Source organism: Mycteria americana, chromosome 4, assembly GCF_035582795.1.
Source record: "Mycteria americana isolate JAX WOST 10 ecotype Jacksonville Zoo and Gardens chromosome 4, USCA_MyAme_1.0, whole genome shotgun sequence".
NCBI classification, from domain to species: Eukaryota; Metazoa; Chordata; class Aves; order Ciconiiformes; family Ciconiidae; genus Mycteria; species Mycteria americana.
Window position 1 is genome coordinate 77,825,971 of NC_134368.1, and position 11,006 is coordinate 77,836,976.

General features: G+C 39.2%; 1 protein-coding gene across 2 annotated transcripts in view; it reads left to right on the top strand.

Moving 5' to 3' along the window:
* Window positions 1-4,674, top strand: part of TBC1D9 (TBC1 domain family member 9) — a 55,517-nt gene extending 50,843 nt beyond the window's left edge. For both annotated transcript variants that reach the window (XM_075501024.1, XM_075501025.1), the window contains exons 18-21: window positions 150-236; window positions 1,150-1,224; window positions 1,363-1,463; window positions 2,417-4,674. In XM_075501024.1, coding sequence (XP_075357139.1) covers window positions 150-236; window positions 1,150-1,224; window positions 1,363-1,463; window positions 2,417-3,142 — 989 coding nt within the window. In that variant the 3' untranslated portion in view covers window positions 3,143-4,674. The remainder of the gene's footprint in view (window positions 1-149; window positions 237-1,149; window positions 1,225-1,362; window positions 1,464-2,416) is intronic.
* The last annotated feature ends 6,332 nt before the right edge of the window (window positions 4,675-11,006 follow it).

An 11,006-nucleotide genomic window follows, 5' to 3' on the forward strand; every position in this document is an offset into this window, starting at 1 on the left:
GTGAGCTGTAAAGAGATGATTCCTAACCCATCACATCCTCACATTTTTACTTCTAGAAACCGACATTCTAAATGTATCAATAGAAATACATTCTAATTTTTAATGAAAGAGTGGAATTTTTAATGAAAGAATTTTATTGTATTGCTTAGATCCATCCCCTGAGCAAGAAGAGCCAGACTCTGCTTTTGAAGCTACTCAGTACTTTTTTGAAGACATCACACCAGAATGTACACACGGTAGGCATCTTTGTCTCAGGCATGAAAAGATGACGTAATGCATTTCAAACTGCATGTCTTTTTAGGAAGCTACTTTTTTATTGGATTAAACTTTGTAAGTGAAGTATTCTCTGTAAAAAGAAGTATGTAGTCTTCGTATATATTTTGATATCTTTAGAGGTGCAGGCATGTGTACACTGAGAACTCCCCTGGATTGTGCATTGCAGAAGTACTCTCAGAATAACGTCATCAGTGCGTTACAATAGAAGTAATTTTGTGATAAGTGCAGCATATATGCCTTGGTGGAGAACACAAATAAATATATTGGCTATCAAGATATATTTGGATCAGACCTTAAAATATTCTAAAAAAACTGAAGCCAAAAGATATATCAAATTGTAGTTCAGCAGTTTGAAATCTTTTTGTGCCCTAATGAGAACCTGGGTCCCATTGCTGTTGTCTTAAATGGCATTCTCTTTCTTGAGATACTTGATGTTAAGTTTCTCTCTGATTCAAGAAAAATATTGCCCATCCTTTAGATTACAGGGGGAAGGAAGGTGGTTTGAAAACACAGATAAGAATTAATAGACTAGAGATGGCAATTTTAAGTCCTGATAGACAAAAGAAGATGCACTAATATAATCACCAAACATATATTGTGCTAGGAGCTGTTTGTGTTGTGGTAACAGAGGCTAATCATTGTACTACACAAACAAAGCCTAAGATGGTCCCTGTCTTAGTATTTGTATTACTGACTATATGGAATTTGTCAACAGATTTAAGAATAAGCAAAAATCATCATTTAGTCCTATCCTTTTTACTCTGCATTTTCTGCAGTGTAAACATTTTCTTTATTTTGCACTGCACACGTGAAAAGTATGTATGTATCTAATACCACACTGATCTCTCTCTCCCCCCACCCCCTCCTTCCTAGTTGTTGGCCTAGACGGCAGGAACAAACAAGGAGTAGACGATGGGTTTGTTACAGTGAGTCTGAAAACAGACAAAGGTATGTAGGGTGTCTCCATTTGAATTACATCTTTCATTTCTTGTAAAGATGCTCCATTTGAAATTGGAAAAAAAAAGTATTAATTTAAGGTTTCTTCATGGACTTTTCCTGCATCTTTGGGTAATTTTTTGACAATAGGTAAGAAGAGCTCACAAGAGAATCGAAATTATCTGAGAATGTGGAGCCAAGAGAATAAATCCAAAGCAAAAAACACAAAGGACTTGCCCAAACTGAATCAGGTACTTCTGCTGACACTTACTTATTTTTCATTAACTTTAAACTTTCTTCACATACCTATAAATATTCAATACATTAACACTGAATAAAGGTTTTATTTTGAGGCAGATACTTTTTTACCAGAGCAGCAGTCAGCTGATTACAGAAGTTAGTTGTTTTCAACATACTGTAACTGCCATTCAGCTCCCAAAACATCCTAAAAATGAGATACACACATATAGGAATGATAACATATTAGTTTGATCTCTAGACAAAGGGTGATATGACACTGAATATCACCAGCTAGCTCATAATGTCCGATACACATTACCTGAAAGAAGCATTTTATGTTTTGTAATTTATAGTGTCAGTCTCATTCCCCATGGATCCATAGCTGCTAAGGAGGAGGAGACCCATTGGGACAGCTGTTTCCTCCACACCATACAGGGAAGGTATATTCCCTGTAGAACAATGCTTCTTACTTAAGGTAGCCCTAAGCAAATCTTCCTATTTAATTCGTGAGTTTTGAATTCCAAAAGGCTCGCATCCAACTAAGTTACCACTGTCAATTAAAAGAGTACTGCAGGTATCTTATTTCATTTTTCATTACTTCTTATTAGTTTTATCAGACCCCTAGTTATACTTCACGTTATTCCTACAAGAAAATCCACCAGAATGAACGCTAAGTGTCTCACTGCTCACCCTCTGTTGCCCTCCTGTGGCTGCAGAGAAATAAATTTGTCATATGTTGGAAGAAACATCCAACAGTTTATTCTGAATAGCTCAGACAGAGGCAACACGTCTGGCTGCCCAGCTGTAGAAAATGCTTTCTAGACTGCACCTAGATCATTTCCAATTTCAGTTTAATCACATAAACTATTGTGTTGTACCTCCATTCCAGACTTTTTAAACTGATTTAGTAGATCTCAATCTGTTTTGCTTCCTGCTCTCTCATGTTTCCTCCCTCTGTGTTTAGGGACAGTTCATTGAACTGTGCAAGACAATGTACAATATGTTCAGTGAAGACCCCAATGAACAAGATCTGTACCATGCTACTGCTGCTGTGACAAGCTTGCTTTTGGAGATAGGTGAGGTTGGTAAGCTCTTCAGTGTGCAGCCCACAAAAGAGACAGACAGCAGCAGTAACAATTGCAGCAAAACTGTTCAGAGCGAGCTGTTCCAGAAGAAGGAGCACCAGCAGTACCCCCTCGAACAGCACAAGCCATTCCAAAGCAGCCTCGTCACCAACGATGAGGAGGCCGTTTGCACCGACAGCACCCTGGGCATGCAGATGGAAGATATTAAGCTCGAAGACTCTTCTCCCAGGGACAATGGAGCCTGTTCTTCCATGCTCATTTCCGATGACGATACAAAAGATGATAGTTCGATGTCCTCCTACTCAGTACTAAGTGCAGGTTCGCATGAAGAAGAAAAGCTGCACTGCGAGGACATCGGTGAAGACACCGTTTTGGTACGGAGCAACCACACCACTTCTCTTCGTAGAAGCACTAGCATTGACAGAGACTGGGCCATTACCTTTGAACAATTTTTAGCCTCCCTTTTGACTGAGCCAGCGCTGGTTAGGTACTTTGACAAGCCTGTGTCCATGATGGCTAGGATTACTAATGCTAAAAACATAAGGATGATGGGTAAACCAATAACCTCGGCCATTGACTATGAAATCTCTACTATGTCGGGATAAAAGGCAGTCGGGTTTTTTATTTATTTTTTTTTATCCTGTATTTATTAGTACCTGGCACAGGCCCTGGTATTTTCAAAACATGATTGTTTTCACTAATGTGAAAATGTTGGGGTGCAAACTTAACTATCTTGAAGTATAATCACTCTTTTTGTGGGAAACGTTACACAAATGCAAATTTTATTCAAAATACAGAAAAAAAATAAGTTGTCAGTGAAGTGTGTGTATTATTAACCTTGCTGTCAATATAAAATGGTAAAGATTAGTTCTTAATTTCTAAATGTAAACTTAATGCTGATATTTATGTGCATTTTTAAAATAGACATATATAGAGATCTGATTCTCGGGAAAAAAAAATGAACAAAACAGGAAGTACCTAAAATGTAAAGGGACACTGTCAACCTGAATAGGACCTCAGGTGAAATTAAGTTCCAGGCAACATCCCTGAAGGATAATTTTATTTCATATAACTTTTTTTTCAAAGAGGATAATGGTTTTTAACGTATGCTTCAATTTTATGTTTTTTGAATATATGAAAGATCACTTCAGTGACACCTGCCTGGCTCCTAACTTCCTCTGCCTGAGACTGGTACGCTCAAATAAAAGTGAAGTCCATCCCAAGCCTAGCTGGCACATCAGGCAAGTGTGGTTACACGTGATGATTTCTGCTCCGACAGAAGGCAGAGCCCATTTGCCTTCCCCTGGGTTCAGCGGCCTCTGGCTGCACCAAACCCAGCAGAGAGAAAGCCCTTTCCCAGCTGCGGCCACCAAGGGAAGATCTCCGGCGTGACCCTGCCTGGAGCTGTGTTCCTAACCAGTGGACTTGGAAGCTTTGCTGGTGTCTCCAAAGACAGTGTTATGCAGGTGCCAGAACAGATTGGTAGAGTCCCTTTTTAAAAATTGAAAGCTGTTTTTAAAAGTTAAAAAAATATATATATATACTTCTAAGGCTGGATCTGCAGCATATATAGCTTAGCTCTTAAAACTAACCTTTACCACCAACCTATTATATCCTTGTTAGATTAAGAAAATAAAAACCTGTATTGCATAAGTCTTCATTTACAACAGTGTAAAGTAGCAGTAATGAAAAAAATCTGCGAGATAATGTAACTGAATGTTTAAGTCTTATTGAGAACACTGTCACTTTATATAAAATGAATAGTATCCTGTATTAACTTACTGAATAATATGTTAAAATGAAAACTGGAGCACCTGCACTTTGAATCCTTGCTTCTTTTATACAGATATTCAGGATTTTTTTTTTTATTTTGTTAGCTGTTTTTTAATTCATATTTGTTCAGTTCAGGATCATGCCTACATGCCTAATCTTTATTTGCTGTTTTGAGAATATTTTCTGTATAATACTGTTGATTTTTTTTTATATTCCTGTATATTGCATCCATGTAACTTGCAGATTTTTTAGCAGAAGCTATGTTTAATTCTTTTGTTTTAAAAGAATGCTTTTAAACTGTCAGATGAAGTGGTTTTTAACCACAAATAGGTAATGTGAACAAATAAAGTACACTCTGCACAGATTTGATTTTTAACTATTAAAGTCATGCTAGAGGGAAAAGTAGGTGATTGTATTTTATTACACAGACAAATGACTTCGGATCTTCAACACCAGGTTTTGGAAAAAAACATTTGTTGTTTCCATGCCTGGTTTTGTTTAACACTTGAATGTGTTTAATTCCATCTGCAACAAGCAACCCATGCAAGCTTCTCTCACGCTACCCAATTTCATTAAACAGTTTTCCCTGCTATGCTCACATTTGGTGACAACAGTTGTTACTACTTTTTAAGACCCCCAGATATTTTATGACTCACCTATGCTTTGCTGTAACTCACTAGGCATGCTTTTAAGGCTTTAAATATTAGAATGTTTTTTACAGAGTACTGGTAAGCTGAGATGTCAGCCTCAAAACCATGGCAGTGGCAGAACAGACGTGGATGTGCTCTATTCAGGGAATTATATTTTTGAAACTTACCATCTATTTGTGTGTATATAAAGTTAATTTGCAAAACATGGCTGTTAATTTCTGAGCACTGCTCATATATCCCATGTCTCAGTCAGTTTACTGTTGACTTTTTTTCTTTTGTTGGGAGTAGAGTTCTCTCCTTTGTAATTTAGCCATATGTAGACTACATATAACAGTATGAAAAAGCAATATAGTCTTTCTGCATATGAGACTATGCAGATTGGTTTACATGTGTATCAAATAATGCTATTCATTGGAAGCTGTAATCACTATTTTGAAGAATATGACTTTGTTTTAACTTAAGATGCCAAGGCCAGAGCAGGGTTCTTTATTGTAATGCCCGGCAGCTGAGTAAGCTATTGCAAAAGTCTTCAGCACTGAGGGTTAACACCCTTAAGCGGAGTGTTGACCTTTTTAAGTTTGCAGATCCCTAAAATATTTCTCTTTTAGGTGTCTGTCATGGTAAAGTGAATTTAAGCTTATCAGCAATCTTCCACGCATGCCTAGAGATGCACAGACCACAGAAGAAAAACATTTGTTTATCTTAAAAGGGCTTGCCAGCTTTGCGGCACACCCCACCCACAGGGCTGGGGGTACAACCTATCATGAAAATTATTTTGCTGTTACAACTCCTGTGACAAGAAGAGGCATCCACAAGTGGATCTCTGGTTAAGAGGAGCCATTTTACAAGGCAACTTCTTTTCATTTTGCTCCAGTAGCCTTCCTTACCTTCCTGATCACGTCAACAAAGCTCCTAAGTGTAAGCCAGGTCATCTTTAAGAATGCCTTTGCTATAGGTAGCAGCCAGGTGAGCTGATTTTCTCCAGATTTTTTGGGGTGAGGCTGCTCACCTGATGAGGGCCACACCAAATGGCCACCTGGCAGTTGGCTATTTGATGACAAGATCTGCTGTGATCTGTTCTTTAGTAGTTGGGTGGGAGTTGCTGAGAGGAAAGCTACAGAAGAGTTCAACTGACCAGCATACAGCGATGTGAAACCTTCGAGAAAACGTGAGTGAATGTTTTTAAAGTCTTATCTGTATGTGTAGGTATGCTATGCAAGTCGGTGTGGCTTTAGAAGTGCCTGTGTCGTGTGCTTTGTATGCTTTGAGATAGGGTCTCTTTAATCCGTGAGCTGTAGAGTTTAGTTAGGGCTGTTAGTCTCACAGCTGGGGCGGGGGGGGGGGGGAGATCATCTTTCTCCTCTTCAGAGCTGAAATCTGTGACTGGACACTGACATGTGCTGCTTTTCTAGCTTGGTAGGAGCCTGATGGCAACTAGGTGCTGCCTGCCTGCTAAGAGACAGACAGCAGATGATGGAGGAGTGGGAGGTTATTTTATAGGGCTTTCTTTATTAAAAAAAGCCACAAAGAAACATTCTTCTCTGAAGTTTTCTTCTAATCTGTCTTCCAATTTATTCAGATGCTGATAGCGTATGAAAGTTCAGTGGTACTTATTTCCTTCATTGTAGCATCTTGCAGCTCCTGAATTCTAGGCGTTGTGTTTGAGACTTGTAAAGGTTTGCGTTACACGAGTTTTGGGCAAGCAGACGGAAAGCTTGGTATGTGTTGTATTAAACCTACTGAAAATTTGACATCAAAACTGTTGTAAAGAGAAAAGCACCTTTAGGATTCTTGCACAGCAAGCTTCTGTTGTAGTAGCTTCTGTTACAGTAGATGTCATATGTCAGGTGTTGTGTCATATATTAAGATGGCAGAAGCTGGTATGGTACATATGGTGTGGTATGTAAGGGGGCTGTGGGAGAGAAAGGGAATAGCCATAATGCAGTTGGTCAAGCAAAGAGATGGTGCTTCTGCTTGGAAAGCCGTGTAGCCGGGTCTGGTTCCTCAGCTGGGTACTCTCCAAGCTGCTGGATCCCTCCTGTCACAGGGTCTTCATTATTAATCTTGCAGCAGCATTTTGAAACTGTGGTAATTGGGTCTCTCAACAGTAGGTGTGATATAGAAACCAACAAGAAACTGTCGGGAAGAGTTTGAATTCCATCAGGATACTTGGAGTACAAAACGAAGCTGGTGCATAAGCACTGTAAGCCTACAACCTGCCTAAATGGAAAAGCAATAGGTCGGAGATGGCACCTGTGGCTGTGCCAGCATATTGCAGGTAGGGAGCACGGCTTGCCACGTCTCCGCCAATTTGGGTTGTATCCATGTTGACGAGTTCCCATGCTGTTACTCTCCAAACTTCTGGCATCCCTGTGAGTGACTTAACCATAATCTCTTGTCTGTTCCAGTTCTTGGTAATTCAGTTAAGAATGAGGTACGCTGTAGCTAGAAGATCCCTTTTATCAGAAATTAAATATTCACTGTAAAAAATACTTGATGCTGTTGTATCTATTTTTGTAAGAAAAACGGAATAGTCAAGCTTAGACTAAAACTTCTGGAAAAAAATGAGACAATAATGGGGAATAGCGTAGGGGTTGGTAGGTTAGCTCAGCCTATAGCGGAGCGTGCCTTAGTACCCCGGCCTTTTGCTTAGCTAGAGCATGAGGTTCCAGCACCTGGGGCCTTCCTTCGGACCCTGGTGTCAACAGCTGATGCTGTGGGAGACGGCTGGACCGTGACTAGAGCTCACCAGTTTAGATACAGACCGAGGTGTAACATTAGAGCAAGAATGAAAGTGAACCAGTCACGTCTACTACTGAGCCTTATCCTCTGGCTGGAAGAAAACGTTTCTTCTATGCTATTTCTATTTCTTTCTGCTAGAAGATAGTCTTGAGTCAAATGTTATGTCTTTCAAGCAGCAATTGTGACTTTTAATGCTCATTTAAAATGTTGATTTATTCAATCGTGAAAATATAAATTAGCCTGACAGCAAATAATTAGAACAAAACCGCAGCAGTGAACGTTACATTGGAATATGGCTAATAATGTAAATGTGTGATACGTGCTGGTGTCAGCAGCATCGTCGTGAGAGAGTTTCAGTGCTGGGAATAGAAGGGATGAAATACAGGAAGTTAGTCTTACCTGCAGTGCAAGATGCTCTCAAGAAGCGGTGGCAGATAGCGTCTCAAAGCATGTCCCATCAGAAGAGAATTTAACTCTGGTTCTTCTCTTTTCTGCGGTACTCAATATCTCTATGTAAATTTCCTGAATAGCTGCTTCCTCATCCCATTTTCTAAAATAACTGGTATTTGCATAACTGACCAACTTGACGTGTGGGCTTTGGAGGAGTGGGATGTTTCTGTAGTGCAGGGCCTGTTCTATGCTTCTGAAGAAATGAAATTGCTACAGCTGAGATCTTGTAGTTCTTACGGCGTGGCACTTTGGTATGTTAATAGAAGTGTTTGGTCTCCAAAATTCAGGAGTAGAAACAAAGGCTACCTGAGAAATACAAATGGAACTGAAAACCAGAGTGAATTGTTTAACATAGCTTGTATGGAGATGAAGGCATGGTGGAAGATACAGAGGTAAAAATATTTTCTTGGTTAAAAAAAAGACATGAAAACCAATAAGGGTTTCTCTTTCTTTCTCCAGCAAAGTTCTCCAGAGTTCTTCTCCAACTCTGTTTTGGTCCTGGAGTTTTGCTCTCCTGAACAAAAATGTTGTTCTTGCTTGCACTTCAAGTTAACTCCAAGAGTTAACTTCTAGGTCCTTCAAACAAAATCCTTGGGTTTTGGTTAGGTTTGGTTTGGGTTTTGTTGGTTTTTAAAGCTTAAAACAGAGATTCTTTTAAAGTGAGGATTTCAAGAGCGACTGAAATAAAGCAGTAATAAATCTCTATCACCTGCAGCAGAGCACAGCAGCCTACCTGTGTAATAGTCTCTTACATTCCATAATCAAAATTCTGGTCCATCAGGTAGAGAGCAATGTAGTGCTCTAGCTGAAGAAACTCAGCAAAACTACTGCTCTCTGCCTCCTTCCAACCCCCTGTGCTTTTCGTATATGCTATGTATCAAGGAAGTGAGGTCTGCTTTCTGTGGTATGGACCAAAAGAATTTGAGAAAAGGGATGCCACCCCCTTTGAGGCCAGGTGTAGAACACAGCGAGACGAGGGCTGGAGAAGCCCCTCGGCTAGCAAAGCAGGAAGCCTTTCCTCTCACCTCCCACCAACGCCGTTGGCCTGTGCGATACACCGTAGCCAAGACTTCAGTTGGGAGTAACAGGTTGGCAAAAGTCAGGGGAGTGAGGGAGCGTTAAAGGCCATTACTACACCCTAATTCATAATGGGTGTTGAGCTTGGACTTTCCCATTGCACAATTTCCTGTTACCACAGATGTAAGATTTCAAGTGGACTTGCACGTAAGCGTGTTTTTCTATGGTATCAGACTAATGCTGAGAGTTAAAAACAAACACTTTCTGTATGGATCGCACAGATTTAAATCTTCTTCCTTTCTTCTGGTGTTTAAGGTACATATCTTGGATGATAATTTAAAAACTAGAAAATATATGTGAGCCAGCTAGCATTTGTTCTGGCTGTTGCTGTGTTTTCCAGTTCAGCTTCCACAGTCAGATGTTCCGCTGCTTACCATTTCAAGTTTGTGCCACAGCGCTATAAGGAAAGGTGCAAACTCAAGCCCAGTGCAAGAACCATAGAGACCTCTAAACAAGTTCTTGGAGGAAAAAAATCACACACACCCCCAAAAAAAGATAGGATAAAGCTTTCTCTAATATCACAATGCACGTGCGTGAACTGAGAGCATGGCCAACGGGAAATTGTTAGGTTTTCTAGCAGGCCATAACACACTAATTTTGACAATATTTTGGAATAACTCATTCTTTATTTGCTACCATTGTAAACATCTCTTTCCATTACACAGACATCACAGTTTACATTATTGCTTTTACATTGTGGTAAACAGAAATTTCTATTAGTATGCAGCTATTTAAGCACAGTGTGATAAGAAGAAACTGCCCACAGGCTGTCCTGGGCTGGTTGGTTGGTTTGCTTTTCTTCCCTAGCGAAAGACAATATATAGACTGGCACAAGAAACATCAGTCCAAAGATTGATCACCATTGTACTACAGCAACACAAAACAAGTATGACAGAAAGAAACAACAGGTTACATCTTTACCGCACATTCACTAGCAGTATTTTCAAGGATACTGACTGCTGAACTCCCACCTAACTAAATACAGACTTTTTCATCACGATAATTCTTAAAACAAGGCTAACCAATTTTTTTTGTAAAATGTTTGTTATTTAAACTAGAATGGAAAATCTGGGAAATGAATGCCTGGGGCTTTGGGTGTGTGTGTTTAGATTTTTGTTTGCCTTTTTTTGTTTTTCAAAGAGTGAAAATCCAAAACTCTTTATCCGAGGTGCTTAAATTGGCCCCTTTTCCTATTGTCCTTTAGGGCAAAATGCCCCATTCTTTACACTGCTGTATCAGATGACAGAAGCACCACCAGTTTAAAAACATTCTCAATCGCTTTCTTCCTAAGCAGCACTGTCTTCAAATCGCTTTCCAATCACGTTGGTTACATATGAAGCAATATGTTTACTTATTGAAAGACTACATTTTACTTTTGCTTGTGGTAAACTTCTAATTATCTTCAGATTAATTTGTTCATGGAGTGGCACCATGTTTCAAGCATACACTAAACAACAAAAGTGGAGGTAGTTTGTTAAACAGTTGCTACAGGAACAACAACAAAAAATTTAGAGAACCACCTTGTTGTCTTCAGTTTTAGATTTTTTTTTTCTAAAATTACTATTGCATATAAGCTTTCACACAGTGAATGCTTTGAAGAGGCAGCAAGTTAGAACAGAACTAACAGTACCTGCAAATTCTAATAAGATAATACATACTTTAAAACATGACAGTTAATAAATAACAAGAGAATTTACCAAGGTTTTAAGATTCTTAGAATAAACCATGAGCAACAAATTCTGATGTTAAACAAATTGATTATATCAACTTGCAGAAA